Genomic DNA, 15,369 nt, shown 5'->3' on the forward strand with positions numbered 1-15,369 from the left:
TTTGATTGTTGGAACTTGATTGGCCATAATAATGATTATAGAGGGGCGTACATGATCGGTTTTTTGACATAAATTTAATCGATTGTTCGATCGGTTATTGATAGACTAAATGGTTGATTTGGTGGTCGGTTTGGTTTGCCGTAGTTTTTTTGGACCATTCATATTACAATGACATGTGCATGAACGAGGGTCTTGTAGTAGAAGTCATTATTGATCAAAAATCCAGTTTGTTTACTAAATTTTAAAAATTGTCAATCCTACATCAATAAACACACTGAACATCTATAACTAAAATTGTAGGAAACTTCTACGGCAGCCCATAAACCCATATGTTCTTGGCAACAAAACAAGCGAACTGCAGTCTGCAGTTTTGATTTGGCTCGGACCCCTGAAACGTGTCGAGACTCGTGAGTCAATTGGCAACCGGTTGTGCGACACTTGGCAACTTTGTTAAACAAGGCGTGTCAGATACGTACAAGAAAAAACCGTAAATTTGACTTGGCTTCTCCACTCGTTTTAGGTGCGTTCTATGCTCGGTGCTCCTTCAATTAAGAATTATCCACAAAATTAAAAAAAAATTCACAAGACGACAAATACGACAACCCCATGCCATGCATGCTATTTTCTTTATTCAATACATAATAATAATAATAATAATAATAATAACAATATAACGAGATAGATAAAGAGCTTGCGAGTCATCAATGGTGGGCTTTGGATTTTGACTAATCAATAGATATTCTTATTTCTTTTGTGATACACGTGTTATTAGAGTCTCATACCGGTTAAGTAATAGAATTTGAAGGAGTTAATTTATATGAATAGATGGATGAGTAAATTTTCTAAAATTTTAGATTTAAATGGATGTCAAAAAGTGTATGTATAGACTATAGATACACTCCTTACGCATACACTATATATATTAATGAATGAACAAATTGAGAGGCACAAAAATAACACACCATGTGACTCTCTTTATAGAGATTCATGTTACCATGCCAAATATTATTTGCCATTTAAGACTTTGATAGTGATTTTTCATTTATGATATAACATGCACAAAAAAGTGCACACACATCGGAACCAATAGGAATTTGATCATATGGAAATTCCAATTCTATTCTCCAAGTGAAACAATGATATGCTTGCGTAGACGAACGAGATGTGACTCAGTTGGATTAAGTATACGTATGTTTAAGATTTGATTCTAATGTGAAACATATTTCTCAGTGATGCATAACAAACAAAAAAATGATGCTCGATGAAGTATTTCATTCCATCATAAACATACTAATAATTCTATAATCTATAAAATATATGAATAAATACAATTGATTAAAAAGTTGCATCCCAAAATTTGCAAAATTGTTCATCATCTATACGTAAATAACCACATATGTGCATTTTTTTTGTGCGTGTGTCTTTTCTTCCTAACCGAGATGGTTAAGGATACATTTGACTTGGTGACACTCAAGTTCGAATCCTCACCCCTCTCACTTAAGCATACTACCTTTACTTGATTGACGGTTGAGATCAAAAGTGCACTTAACAAACACAAATGGAGAAAGTTCCAACTCCCAGTTTCTCCCTTTGCCCTAAACTCTTGCCCAAATTCAATCCTCATCTCCAGAAAGAAAAGTAAGAAATCCTGGACAAAGTTGCGTACTATCTTAGACAACGCACACGTGGCGAAAACCCATCTCATCGGGGTTTAATCAATGGAAGTTAGAACCGGTACACCCGACAGAGAGAGAGAGAGCGTTTATGGTGACCTGCTATTCCCCGGACAATACTGAGTTTTACTGGCTGATCCGGTTGTGTAGCCAAGAAAATTATAAAGATATACTGGCGGTGGGGGTTTAAGCCGCTGTTTTTCTTTTTTCCTTTTAAAGGTTTTTGCATGTTCTGTGGGTTTTTGCCCATAAAAAGAAATAGAGGTTAAGAAAATACAGAGAGGGAGAAAAACAGAGAGGATGAATTCGAACTGTGTGTGATCGATCAATGGATTTGAAATCATTGTAGAATTCTGAAAGATTTCTGGAATTCTGTAATCCTTGTTGTTTCCGCTGGATCGCGCAATTCTGTACGGAATTTGAGTTCATTTGTTGATGAATACTTGGGAATTCCGCATGCTTGTTTGATCCTGTGAACGTTGATGAGAAGGTGAGTTGATAATTTTTAATGATAATCTAGTTCTTGTTTGTGTTGTTTGGGATTTGATCAACCGTGATCATCTTCTTCTTCGTTCTTTGTGGCACTGATTTTGAATTTTACATCGATATCCGATCGCCAAAGTTAGGTGAGGTAGAATTTGATTTGCAATTGGAGTTTTCGGTGATTTGTAACTTCTCGTTGGGGTATGGAAAGCTTTAGTTTGATCCGGTCTGTTAAACGATAGAATTTGGCCATGCTTTTTTATTTGTTCAATCAACGGTGTAACTCTATCTTTTGATTAGAATTCATGGAATTTGATTGCAATTCTCTCCAAATTTACTTGGATAATTGAATTTGGAATCAACGCCTGTTATTCTCACACTGATGACACAATGTCACGCATTGGATCGAAGTCCTATTTCAGTTTTCTCTGCGTGTTATTCTGGTGATCCGGATCTGAATAATTTGTTTTATGTTATTCTGGTGATCCCGATCTGAATAATTGGTTTTATAATAAAGTAGTTTTCCCTCCATATCATGCTATACCTTGTGGTTTTTTTCTTGTATGCTTTTTTCAGGGTAAGTAGGATTTTACTATTAATTAACACAATCTGCAACTTCCATTTCGAACTAAATATATTATTTGGGATTGGGTTTGTAATATGGAAATATTGACTGGTTAGCTTACACATGATTATTCAAGCGTCCTGAATTCCTGAAGTATGACTGAATCTTCAATAACATCTTCTCTGGCTTGTTCTACGTGCATTTTCCTGGTGCCTTTTTTAATTGACTTGTCCCCAGTAACGAGATGGCTATTTGCCATGGTTGAGAAATTTTCCATAATGCTTTTAATCATATACTCTTAGTTTTCCATGATTCTTTTATTCATTTGTCAAATTAAGGAAGATTTTTAGAATTATAGTCTTATGAGCTATTCAAACTGCTGATCAGTATAGTGAATTTGATCGCAGTTAATTGGATCTTGCGGAACAAGGTGTCTTTTGTGTTTGAGGAGTTCTTATTCTGTTGTATGCCTGAGATGGAGTTGAAGAAGAGGATACATTATGGATTTAATGGCTTTCAGGTTCCGACTATACCTAAAGCTCCCAGATCAGCTCGAGTAAGTGTATAACGCAATATCTATTTCTGTGGTATTTTCCATTGTCTTGTATGTGTTCTAAATCAATTGCTCATCATTGGTGCTAGGGGAGGTGTCCACTTAAGAAGACAGTTGATGATGGCCAAATATGCGCATTTGAAATGCTGGCATCTTTGGCTGGCAAGCTGTTGGAAGAGAGTGAAAGCTCTTCCGCCTCTAGCATTGCATCTGAAGGAAATGACCTGCCTTTGATCAGTGATGCTGTAATTAAACAAGAACAGAAAGATGAAAATGAGCCACTGATAGCTGATTGCCTTAATCATGGGAGTTGTGAAGAGAGTGCTTTTGTCCCTGAGTTGGGTTTGCGAAAGAGGGATGGGAAGTGCTTTTTGAAGGAAATTCCAGCCGACGAATGTGATTCTATTCTGGAACGTGCTTCAATAACCAGAAATTCTGATTTCTCAGAGAAACTCAGCAGTGATGTGAAGTCTGTTATTTGCAAAATTGAGACGACTTCTGGAGATTTTCGTGGGGTGACAGAGGGAGGTTCTCCTGATCTTGTGGAGTCTTGTGATGGCAAATTAGAGAATCGATTTGGAAGGCAGCAAGAGGCTGAGAAGTTGGTTGCTGGATATATGACTATGAATATCGCAAATGGTTCAAAGTATCCCATGGATTTGTGTTTGGAATTTCCTGCATTGGTCAATTTAGGCAGTAAAGTCGAATTGCCAACATGCCTGGATCCTGTTCCCGATGCTTCTTTTACTAGGCACAGGAATGGTGTTAAATTAGGTAGTAGAGATGATGATGAAAAATTTCTTAGGTGCTCCAAATTTAGCACCAATATAAAAGCTTTTAGGGCTCTAACACGAACTGGAGGCCGAAGAATTAGGAAGTTGCTGACATCAAAATATTGGAAAGTGCCTCCAAAATTGAAGGACTATGACACTGAAGAAACTGGTAAGAATCTTGTCAGTGGTTTGAATAATATTGTCAGATTCTTCATTTTATGTGACTGTGATTATGGTTTTAATTATGAACTTCATGATTTTGCCACTTTTTGGATGTGTGGGCATGCCAGTGAGTGCTTGCCTCTGAGAAATTATATTTGATTTTTCTGATGCTGATGCACCGTAATTGTGGCCTCTAGATGGTGGACTAAAGCCTTTTCTGTGTCACAAGAGAAAGATATATCAGAATCGTGGAAGATGCCAATATAACAGTCTTTACAAGAGGAGGAAAATTTCTGATCGAAGTTCGGTCATGATTTCTGATGGTGGGTTCAGTAGTGATAGTGTTTCTAATTCTCCTGATAAGGGCCTGAAGAGGGAGAAGAATGGAGGTATCTTCCTTATATCTCCTATTATTTAGGGATTCGAGGTCCAAGTAATTCTGTAGCGTTGCTAAATTTCTTAATTGTTATGGTCAGGGAATGGAGTATCACCTGGAGTTATGGGGCATCAAGCAACCTTCCACTCCAAGGATTCTCATGGTTAGAGCTTCTGTGAATTATTGAAAAACTCAATCTTTCAAGTTTTAAGTGACATTCAAAAGGTTCTGATTGTTATATATGCTGTACAGTGAAGTTAAGCATCAAATCCTTCAGGGTACCAGAGCTTTTCATTGAAGTCCCAGAGACAGCAACTGTTGGTTCATTGAAGGTATTTATGGGTTTCTTGATTTTATGAATATGATGAAGAGACCTCTTCCGTATTGTAGCATCAAAAAATTTTATAATTCTAATGCATGACATCACTAGTATTGTGCATAGCAGTGATTATAACTGGTGTTTGTTATTTGTTAATAATTCATTTTGCATTTTCTCTCCTTCTATTTCCTTCCTTCAGGTTATTGCCTGGTTTTTGTCTTCTTATATGTTGTATTGAGTGGCATCAAAGACTACCCAAGCAAATTGTTATTGGGTGCATTTATTTATGAGTTTCTAATTTTTGTCTTATGAATTTATGTGCAAACATCCTATAGAGGACAGTTATGGAGGCAGTGAGTTCCATACTTGGAGATGGTTTACATGTTGGTGTAGTTCTTCGAGGAAAGAAGGTTAGAAATGACAACAGAACCCTTTCACAGACTGGCATTTCATGTAAAGACAATTTGGATAGTCTGGATTTCACATTGGAGCCTAAGACTGTGCAAGCTCCTCCTCCTGTATGTGCAGCTGATCCATGTGACACTTCTCAACTTGTATCTAGGTAATTCAGATGTGCTTTATGTCTATAAGTTAGACCTGCTTACCTTGTGGCTTATTTACCTTGCCATAGCTGAAGACGAATATTGGTGTTTATGGCCTTTGTTGTGTCCTTTGTAGTGCTTTAATAAATAATTAAATATGTCTTCCATTGAAAGAAGTTGCACTATTATTCCCAGGAATTGGGCTTAAGGGCATGGTAGTCTTACTATCTTGCTTATGGCTGTCACACCCTGTAATTGAAAAGAAATTGTTTCTTATTATACAGTTTAGTTCCTTATTATATGAAGCATAAAGTTTTCAATCAGATGGGATAAGATTTTAGATAATGTTTTAGGCTTATTAATCTATTCATTGTTGCATGCCATTTGTTACTAATGCCTTTTATGCTTTACCTCCAGGTCCCCAGAGAATCCTATTTTTTATTCAGGGAACTCTGATGCCTTACCTAACCCAACTTCACTGACCAATTCGGGCAATAATGTTGAATGCAATAATGAATCAGTGACATCTGATGCTGACACAACAGTTGACCATTCTAGAGCTCTGGTCCCAGTTCCAGCTATGAATATTGAGGCACTTGCCATGGTCCCTGCAAACCAGAAACCTAGGCGATCTGAAATTGTACAGCGTAGAACAAGGAGGCCTTTTTCCGTGGCAGAAGTAGAAGCGCTGGTGCACGCTGTTGAGGAACTCGGAACTGGAAGGTTTGATGTCTATAACTGCTAAAATTGACACAAGAGAGTCGATATAACCGGCTTCTTTGACTAGTTCTATCGTTAGCTTATTCAAAAATTTAACTATCTTCTTCTTTTCTTTTGTAGGTGGCGTGATGTTAAATTGCGTGCTTTTGAGGATGCAGACCATCGAACTTACGTGGACTTGAAGGTGAGGATCTTCCATTCTGGTTATTCTTCAATTTATGATATATATAATAAAGGTTGTGCTCATGCCGCTATTCATATGAAATGGATAGTTCTTGTTATTGGCATACTTGTAGTCACATATTTAATCAGTTATTAGGTTGCATATTTAATCAGCGATTATTTTTTCTATATTTATAGGATCTTTTTAAGAAAGGAAATTCTTCGTACGTTTTCCCTATTTATATAGATCACAACTAATATCCTCCCCAAAAACAAAAAAATAATTGGAAAAAAAAGAGAGAACGAGAAAAAGAGGTAGTGTACATGACGACAACAAACCCTAACTGGATAGGTGATGTTTTTTTTACTGGAAAGATCTTATGGAGTACCCCCCTCCCCCCTCAGCCCAGAAATAAGTAAAGAAAAGCTTTTGAAGTTTGTTATTTGTATCCGAAGGACCGAGGGTTTTCATACTGAGTGGATGCTGTCAACAATGCATTGTATGGTAATTAGGCAGATTACGTTCTAACTTCTAACCATAAGCCTTTTTGATATGGGGTTTTACAGGACAAATGGAAAACATTGTTTCACACGGCAAAAATTGCGCCTCAGCAAAGAAGGGGTGAACCAGTGCCACAGGAGCTGTTGGACAGAGTCTTAGCTGCGCATGCGTATTGGTCGCATCATCAAATGAAGCAACACGCGAAGCTTCATCCCGGAATTCCGAGTGTTACAGAAACTCACCCTGAGAAAGAAAGAACAGAAGGTATCCCACTCATAGTGTAAAAATTGAAAAATGTTGACAGATCATAGCCATAGGAAAAGCCAATTGTAAAGATCATTCAATGTAATATATTCACACACTCACATGATTGATTCATTGCCGCTAATTTCCTGCTTGGATAGTCTGGCATCTGTGAATAAACTTAATGGAATAAGGTCATTCTAACATGTCCACATAATTTATATTTTTTTCCCTTTCAATTCAATTCATTCAAGTTATGTAACTTGTACTCTTGGAATTTTGAATGTAACTGAAGAAAATAATGTAGTTTTTTTAATCTTCTCACTTGTTTATTTGCTTCTACATGTTATCTTTTGACTCTGGTTTTCTGTGATGTTTGTGATAGAAGACTCAGTCCATGTAGGGTTTTAATTTCAATTCATTAGACTAGTATGATATGTAAATTCACATTTCACAATAAATAAATCATCTAATAAATCTAATGAAACAATGCGTCATTTATTGATATCATGATGTTTTTTTGGTAATGTTGTGGGATTTACCTGTCAATTGTTCAGTTCAGTGGGCCAGTAGTTGAACAACTAAATAGTAAACCTCGCAATTTATTGGTAAATTTCGGGTCAGATGAAAGATATATAAATAAATCTTGCAAGTAAATCTCGAACGAGATAGAAGATATGTATGATTGAGAGATTTACAATCTTTCTCCTACCCACATGAATTTACATTTAGAGGTTGGGTTCATAGCCCAAGAAGCAGAGGTGGGGTTTGTGGCCCAAGACGAGTGGTTGGGTTGATGGCCCAAGAAGTAGAGATTGGGTTGATGGCCCAAGAAGTAGCGTCATCTTCTCCAATGAGATAGCGGTTATTTATTTCCAGTGCTTTTCGACGTTTTCGTATAGCCGATAGCTTAGCCGCATGAGAATCAAACTTACCAACACGAGAAGAGAAGCATTGGGGCTAAACCTAGGATTGCTCGGAGTTGTTTTGAGGTGGGTTTTGGAGACGGGCATGAGAGGAGGAGGAGCCCCGGATTTTTTCTACAGAGAGGCTCAACGCCTAGGGTATGTAGCTCGCTCTGCTTTCAAGGTAAAACCCAGAAACCTAACCCTTCTTTCCTCCTTTGATTCTTCGTTTGTTTCATTCTTTTCTTCCCCATGTTTTGCTCTTTACAAATGAGAGCTGGACATCTTCTCTGATAATCCCTTCTCTGCAGCTGCTTCAAATACAGAACAAATACAAGCTCATAACCCCAGGCTCTTCTGTTCTTGACCTGGGTTGTGCCCCGGGTGCTTGGCTTCAGGTATATCATCCTTCTTTCCCTTTTTCTTTTTCTTTTTCGTGTTTTATTTATTACTTTAGTTAAATTGATTGGTGGGTTGGATTATAGGTTGCTTGCCAGAGCTTGGGTCCTTTAAAAAATGGTGGGGCTGTTGTGGGCATTGATCTCAAGGTGTAATTATTGTCTATGCTTGATTCTTTACTACTTCAACCATCTTATATATAAGCATGTATGGTTAAGAGCTTCTGGGTTTTGTTGAATTCTTAAGTATGTATTATAACCTGACATATGCAGAACAGAATGTGAAGGTTCCATCTCCTTACTGTGATTCAAGGGTTCAAACTGTTTGTGCTGATGTCATGAAGCTCCCTAGACAACAAGTGAGGGACCTTTCTACTCAGGTATTGTATCAATTATGTATAGAAATTTTAGAAATTTTTGCTACCATTCAGAAGAATCTTAGATCACAATATTGCGATGTTTAGTCTGTAATGTGTGAAAGAATTTGTTTTGCTTGCACTTGCATATGGAATTATGGAAATGGACGTAGGACACTGCATTTGACCAAAATTTGTTCTAATTTGGCCAATGGATGATCGCCTTGGTGTTGCTGACAACATTGCATAACGACATCTGCAGTCATATCTTTTGCATTAAATTAGTGTGAGATTTATTTGCTTAGATTATTTAAGATACTGTTTTGGTGAAAGCCTTAAAGGGCTCAGTAGTATACTTTTATTCATGATCAAGTTTAGGATTTGCAATTTTGAGTTGGCATGTCATGTTTGTATAGTGTTAACTAAGTGTGTTGAGGTTTATATTCCAACCAGGCAGGCATAATGCCTTTTAACAGACTATATGCAAACTGACAGAACAACACCTGGTTTACGAGATGATTGACACCATCTGACCCGGATATTCTGAAACACTTTATAATTTATATATGCCAGATTTTGGCTGATTTTGGACAAGGTTAATTTTCTTAAAAGTATCTAGAAAATGCATAAATCATAATCTGCTAAGGGAACTCTTGCCGTTTTGCATGAACAGAGAGCCTTTGTAAAACCTGAATAATGGTTCATTTGAAGATCAATAGCATCATCATTATCAAAGCCTTTATCCCATGCAGTGTTTGGATTGATTTCATTTGAAGATCAATAGCAGCTGCTATTTGTATTTAGTTTTTATAGACTTTGTGAGAGGGTTTGTTACTTAACCGTAGACATTATTTTTAATCTCTTTCTTCTTCCCCAATAGTGTTGATATTAGTGTTTTTTTTTTGTTTACCTGTGGTACAGAAGAAAGGGTTTTCTGTGATACTTTCTGATATGTGCCCCTTGGTGTCTGGTATTACAACTAAAGATGCAGCTTTGTCCATGGAGCTTGGAATGAGAGCTCTAAATTTGGCTGTTGGTGGAGCTGCTGCTGCCCAACCAGATGATGATATTCAGGGGGACAATCAAATAGATGTTATGGGTTCTGATATGGATGATACTGGTGTTTTGCGACCAGGGGGCCACCTTGTCATTAAGCTTCTAGAGAGTGAGGATGTGCAAGGTGAGAAAGTGAATTTGGGTGCATATGATTTATTATTGCTGCTGAGGGTTAAACCATGTTTTAATATTCTGCTGGTTTGCAGAATTAACTAGTATTTGCAAGCCACTCTTCAGAAAGACATCATTGTTGAGGCCTAAAGCAACAAGATCTTCATCAAGAGAGATATATCTAATCTGTCAAGGGTTGCATTAGCATGCTATATATATTGTATCGGGCGATTGGCTTTTTGACTTCGGGTTTTGGCTTTTTGACTTCGAGTTTCAGCAAGCAGGATTCGGCTTTTGATGAGCAAATTGGGTTTGCCGGAAGAAAGAGCAGAGCAATTTTCTCCAAACTCCAAATATTATTACCTTGTTGACATACATAGTTTTGAACTTCAAATGCATGTGTTGTTAAACATATATCCTCCTATTTTCTATATCAGAAGTGCCTCTGTCTGCAGTTTTGCTTGTAAAAGAATGCTTGTGCCCAACCAAGCTAACTTTAGTAGTTGGAACATCGAAGCTGATTGTTGAGCTGTAATTTTACTAGTAAAACCAGCCGCAAAGGTTGTTTTTGTTGGAAGTGCTATTAATTTTGCTACGGACGAGGGCCTTGCAGTGGTCATTTCAGACGTCCAGTTCGTTCCAAAAAATTAAAATTTTTATGGACCTCATGAGGGTAAATAGACTAGATGTATATGATTAAAACTACAGGGAAAAGAGTGGAAATGATTTAATCTAAATGATATCATTATATTTGACATGAATAGCATAGCTATCAGTGGAACAAATTTGAAAAAACTTTACAATTATGCAATTCTCTGCTCAATTTGCCAAGTTCAAGAAGTTGAAAAAACGAAGGAAAGTACTTTTTTTATGGGGCATGTGTATATCATATAGTGTATATCCATTTACAGAATAATTTAGGTTGGTGGAAGGAAGGGATTGGGGGGTCATCTGATATGAGTTCTTCCTAATGACCAAAGATTTGTATCCTTCACTGGTGCCTGGAAATACAAACAGAAAAAGGCTGCTTATTAGGACTGCCCAAGATTTTGATTATAACCCTGAATTTGGTCGAGGCACACATACCGGGGCTTTCATGGATGGGAAGACATTCCAGAACCGTAGTGTCTCATCTCCTGCTCCAGTCACTATTGTCTGCAGTAGTGATTCAATTGTTATTACACAAGTACTTGGATTCTTGGATAATGTTAAGAACATAACTACTAGTCATGGGGTCATTGAGGAAACACAAACAATACCTGACCATCAGGAGACATGGCTAGATAAAGTACTCGCAAACTATGTCCGGTTAGGGTTGCAACCTGCATAATAGTATAATACAAAGGGGAAGTATATTAGAAACTAGCTAGAATCAGTGAGACACTGTTTTGATGATAATGAAGAAGAGGATAGAAGATGGAATATGAGAAAATTAAACGCGCCTCAATGTACCTTAGCCATTGATGGATATTTCCACACCATAATCTGATTCTGGGAATATCCATGGGTGCTAACTAGCTCATTCACATTTTTACTCCATGCTAGATTGCAAACCTGCGTAAGCACAGAAGTAAATAGATGGGTTAAGACTGATCATGCTTTATGTGCCATGGCAATTGAAGTAGCAGTTCTAAAAGATGGATTCAAATGAGGGTAAACACAACAAGCTGTGAAGAAGGAAACCTGGCTTCCGGTATCGACACTGTTTAACTGATGACCATTGGTAGTGTTCCAAAAGCGAATGCATCGGTCAGCAGTTCCACCTCCAGATGCAAGAAGGCTACTTTGGTGGGGTGACCATGCAATGGCTTTGACAGCAGCAGTATGTTCTGTCAATCTTAAAGTTGGTTGCTGAGAATGCTGGTTCCAAACCAAGAGCTGCTCACAACAAATTGTATTAGTACTTAAACTAAATCAAAACTTCAAAGAAAAATTAGAATGACTTGGTGATGACCTGATTATCATTTCCACCTGATGCAAGTTCTCTGTCGTCATGCGACCATTTCAACCCACAAACCTGAGGATTGCATAACATCCTTGTTAGGGTTAAAGTCCAATCCCACCCGCAATCCGGTGTGCCAAACAAAGCAGTAAAAGATAAATATCCTATAAGTAGGGCAGATATGTGATTCTAATATAAAGCTGGAATAACCAAAAATACAATCATGCAGTCACTCCAAGTAGCTATATGTGCGAGGCTTGCAGAGTCAGGCTCTGCAAAACTCTCCCGAAAGCTTTTACCTCTGATTTGTGACCAATAAACTTGCCGATATAGTCACTTGAAACGCGAAGGTCATGTTGAAGTATGTTACGGTCCCTGCTTCCTGATGATAATATACGAGAATTCCATGCCAAGACTCCGGTTCTTGTTTGATGTCCGCCCATGTTTCTAACTCTCTTGCTCTGAGTTGCATCCCATACCTGCAACAGACTACCAAATTAGTAATCTTCTCCCCAAATTTAATGTAGATTACGTAAAATTTATCTGAAATAGGACAGCATAACAAGTTTAGCCACCTGAACTTGACCACGGCTTGTACCAATTGATACGTATGAACCCTCCCTGGTCCATTGAACAGCACAGACACCATCATTAGGTCCTAAATCACACAATTTAGTCACCTGAGAACAACATAGCCATATGTTTTGTTACAAACATGATTGAATACCCAATTTCATGTCTTCAATAGCAGCCAAAGACAAAATTTAGAGACAAAAAAATCGTGTCTGAAACATTGTACTTCTTACTTTGCTGTTTGATGCACTCCATAAATAAACACAAGTGCCCAGTCCCACCGCAAGTACATTCTGTGAGGACCAATCTACCAGGTTCAAGTAGAAGTCATCTTCAAGAGATGGGGCATCCAACACCTGCAATAATATGAATAAACCACATTTATGAGTTTATCAGCCATTTACATTTACTGAGGAAACTTTGTTATTTGCAACATCTTCTCTGTTTGTTCTCGTCGTCTTTACTGAAATGTCTACGCCCTATATTTGTAAGGGATTTAGCAGTTTGTAATTTTCACTCATTCATCTAGTATATACTTCTCTGCCCCCCAAGAACACAGATTTCACTTGCCGGAAATGTAAAAGATTTCTCATCTTGCTTTGATACACTTAGTCTTAAATCATGATAAGCTGGCACTTTTTTCTAATGTACTTGAGCATCATCTTTCATTCCTTGGAATTCGATGCAAAACGCGGTCTATAGAAGAAATTTCGAATTATCCTAGTTTCATTGTTCATTTTCTCCTAAGCCAAATAACGCTTTAACAAAAAACAGTTCTTTAAGGAAGTCAATTTCTACTTATCCTCTATTTTCTCAGCAACCAAACAGAATTGTCGAAATTATACCTTATGGGGTGTCTTAGGGACTTTTCTTGGTGGCTTCTGAGGGGTGGAGGCCTCACTAGAAACCCCGCTATCATGATGCCCCAAGATGGAAGGAGAGTAAGGAGAATTAGGCCCCGATTGGTCAGTCTTGAATCTCAACATGTTCTTGCTTGGACTCATAGGCGATCCAGGACCTGCAGGAGAAGAAAAAGACCCAAAATCAGACCCAAATAACTCAGATTTCAACAACCTCGAGTAAGCCTCATTTCCCCCTTCTTTAACCGGCGACCCCTTGTCTACAATCCCAAAAGTGTGCAGCCTTGAAGAGGATCTGCAAGGTATGAATCTGTCGCTGCAAGTGGAAGATTTCGATGGAGACGTCGTCAAGCCTGATAATGCACGATAAGACCCCGGAGACGATAAGCTCGATATTGCTCGAAAAGAACCCGAAAACGTCTCAAGCTGCAGCGAGGTTTCGCTCATCCCAGCTGGGAGATTCAGCCCGCTTTTCCTTCTCTGCGGCGACTCCATTTTTTTGATAAATTATGAAATTACTGGGTCTGACAGAAGAGGAATTGGATGATGGGTTGTTTTGTATTGCTGCTATGGATATTGATTTCAAAAGACCTCTCTCTCTCTGCAAGCAAAGGGAGAGAGGATATGAAGATGAGAGGAGAGCCTTTGGGTGTGAAGAGGAAGACTTGCAACGGTCAAATTGGTGGTGGGTATATAGGAGGAGCGGGGGATTAAAGTAGGTGAAGACGGATTTTGGGAAATTTCCAATTTTATTTCCTTTTGTGCATTCTAACGGTAACTTCTATGAAACCAAGAAGCTTTGTAAAACCAAGTATGGTCTACCTGTCAAAAAAATAGCCGTTACCTTCCATTGAATAATCGATTTCATCTCCCATAATTTCTTTTTCCTCTTGTTTCTGTGGTGACCGCACACCCAAGAAATTGTCCGCTCTAAGTGACCCATACAAGTGGATTTGTTCTCCCACTTAGGGCCCGGGAAATCCGCACGGAAAAGGAATTGTCGACTCTAAGTGACCCATACAAGGGGTGTCTGGGACATACTGTAATAAACGTTGTAATACCCTTTATGGGTAATAAAAAAATTTATTTTTATTTTTAAAAATCATAATTATATGGTATTTTTCATAACGAACCCAACGGTATATTTTTTGTTTGAAACAAAAATCAAATTCGTCTTGATCAAAACATCGAATATTTTGAGTTTATATCCGATGGTCTAGAATTATTGTGTCTTTTTCATGGTGAATTTGATTTTTGTTTCAAATAAAAAATATATCATTGTGTTCGATGCAATGAACACTACATATTTATGATTTTTAAAAATAAAAATAAAAATTTTTAATTTTCAAAAAGGGTATTACAATGGGGCTTGCTGTAATAAAATTACAGTAGGTCCCGAACACCCCCCATACAAGAGGATTTGTGACCGACACCAAAGTGTGTGTGTGTACTTACCCCAAGTGTAGGGTATCGTCAAGTAATAAACCGGTGAGTCCGGTATCGATCCACGAGGAAGCAATGCAAATTTGAAGTGAATGATATGCAAATGACTAGCTAACACTAATAAACACAATGACTATCAAATAAAAGCAAGTAAAAGAAATGGACCGAATGACTCTATAGCATGAGCGATTTTGTAATCAAAGTAAGCACAAATTGAATTTAAAACAATTAATTAAAAACCTAGTCTCTAGTCCGTCCCGGAGGTTACTCGGTTCTCATACTCAAGGTATTATTGCAAACACACACAACCATACACAATGCATTGTGTGATACTATCAATCATGCATATGCAAAGAGAATTGGGATATAAGACTTCAATTCATACATGTAGGTCATCGGGTCTCTTAATCTACGATGAACGCAAAGGGATAAGCACCTAATATTATGGATTAATGTTCCCCCTTGGGGCTTGGCTTGGCTAACACCCTAGTTTCACACTCAAAGATCAATTAACCATAACTCTTTCATGCACATTTCTAAATTAACCCAAAACCCTATCATCAATACACATAATTAATAGCTATGCTATGGAAAACTCAATTAATTAAGGAAATCATGCAATGGGTTTAACAATTCTCAATCAAACACATTA

General features: G+C 37.7%; 3 protein-coding genes across 6 annotated transcripts; 2 read left to right on the top strand and 1 right to left on the bottom strand.

The window, feature by feature from the left end:
• Nucleotides 1–1,882: 1,882 nt before the first annotated feature.
• LOC119981236 (telomere repeat-binding protein 4-like) lies at nt 1,883–7,294 on the top strand. 2 transcript variants are annotated; one of them, XM_038824292.1, is made up of 10 exons: nt 1,883–2,163; nt 3,129–3,277; nt 3,364–4,216; nt 4,410–4,598; nt 4,686–4,748; nt 4,838–4,917; nt 5,240–5,466; nt 5,864–6,169; nt 6,287–6,350; nt 6,896–7,294. In XM_038824292.1, the coding sequence occupies exons 2-10, from the start codon at nt 3,188–3,190 to the stop codon at nt 7,112–7,114; spliced, it is 2,091 nt and encodes a 696-aa protein (XP_038680220.1). In that variant the 5' UTR covers nt 1,883–2,163; nt 3,129–3,187; the 3' UTR covers nt 7,115–7,294. The 2 variants fall into 2 exon arrangements, with proteins under 2 accessions (XP_038680220.1, XP_038680219.1); XM_038824291.1 differs by having other exon boundaries at nt 1,884–2,163; nt 4,407–4,598.
• Nucleotides 7,295–7,921: 627 nt separating this feature from the next.
• Nucleotides 7,922–10,476, top strand: LOC119981195 (ribosomal RNA large subunit methyltransferase E). 3 transcript variants are annotated; one of them, XM_038824254.1, is made up of 6 exons: nt 7,922–8,162; nt 8,305–8,376; nt 8,464–8,526; nt 8,655–8,756; nt 9,654–9,912; nt 9,995–10,476. In XM_038824254.1, exons 1-6 carry the CDS (start codon nt 7,992–7,994, stop codon nt 10,102–10,104), a joined length of 777 nt encoding a protein of 258 aa, XP_038680182.1. In that variant the 5' UTR covers nt 7,922–7,991; the 3' UTR covers nt 10,105–10,476. The 3 variants fall into 3 exon arrangements, with proteins under 3 accessions (XP_038680182.1, XP_038680180.1, XP_038680181.1); XM_038824252.1 differs by having other exon boundaries at nt 7,926–8,162; nt 8,290–8,376; XM_038824253.1 differs by having other exon boundaries at nt 7,926–8,162; nt 8,290–8,376; nt 9,657–9,912.
• A 146-nt stretch (nt 10,477–10,622) lies between these two features.
• LOC119980459 (protein FIZZY-RELATED 3) lies at nt 10,623–13,998 on the bottom strand. Its single transcript, XM_038823158.1, has 10 exons — nt 13,260–13,998; nt 12,648–12,770; nt 12,417–12,521; nt 12,141–12,320; nt 11,854–11,916; nt 11,583–11,777; nt 11,352–11,453; nt 11,159–11,221; nt 10,986–11,054; nt 10,623–10,900 (listed from the first exon to the last, which is right to left on the bottom strand). Exons 1-10 carry the CDS (start codon nt 13,767–13,769, stop codon nt 10,847–10,849), a joined length of 1,464 nt encoding a protein of 487 aa, XP_038679086.1. The 5' UTR covers nt 13,770–13,998; the 3' UTR covers nt 10,623–10,846.
• Nucleotides 13,999–15,369: the final 1,371 nt, after the last annotated feature.

This window comes from Tripterygium wilfordii, chromosome 16 (assembly GCF_013401445.1).
Source record: "Tripterygium wilfordii isolate XIE 37 chromosome 16, ASM1340144v1, whole genome shotgun sequence".
Taxonomy (NCBI): domain Eukaryota; kingdom Viridiplantae; phylum Streptophyta; class Magnoliopsida; order Celastrales; family Celastraceae; genus Tripterygium; species Tripterygium wilfordii.

Bases quoted from the DNA above. Each gene is read 5' to 3' on its own strand.
- LOC119981236 (XM_038824291.1), top strand. From the start codon at position 3,188: ATGCCTGAGATGGAGTTGAAGAAGAGGATACATTATGGATTTAATGGC. The intron at 4,599-4,685 runs GTATCTTCCTTA...TGTTATGGTCAG, and splicing joins GAAGAGGGAGAAGAATGGAG to GGAATGGAGTATCACCTGGA. The intron at 4,749-4,837 runs GTTAGAGCTTCT...TATGCTGTACAG, and splicing joins CCACTCCAAGGATTCTCATG to TGAAGTTAAGCATCAAATCC.
- LOC119981195 (XM_038824252.1), top strand. From the start codon at position 7,992: ATGAGAATCAAACTTACCAACACGAGAAGAGAAGCATTGGGGCTAAAC. The intron at 8,527-8,654 runs GTGTAATTATTG...TATGCAGAACAG, and splicing joins TTGTGGGCATTGATCTCAAG to AATGTGAAGGTTCCATCTCC. The intron at 8,757-9,653 runs GTATTGTATCAA...CCTGTGGTACAG, and splicing joins TGAGGGACCTTTCTACTCAG to AAGAAAGGGTTTTCTGTGAT.
- LOC119980459 (XM_038823158.1), bottom strand. From the start codon at position 13,769: ATGGAGTCGCCGCAGAGAAGGAAAAGCGGGCTGAATCTCCCAGCTGGG. The intron at 11,454-11,582 runs GTTTCCTTCTTC...GTGCTTACGCAG, and splicing joins GTGTCGATACCGGAAGCCAG to GTTTGCAATCTAGCATGGAG. The intron at 10,901-10,985 runs GTATGTGTGCCT...TTGTATTTCCAG, and splicing joins TCCCATCCATGAAAGCCCCG to GCACCAGTGAAGGATACAAA.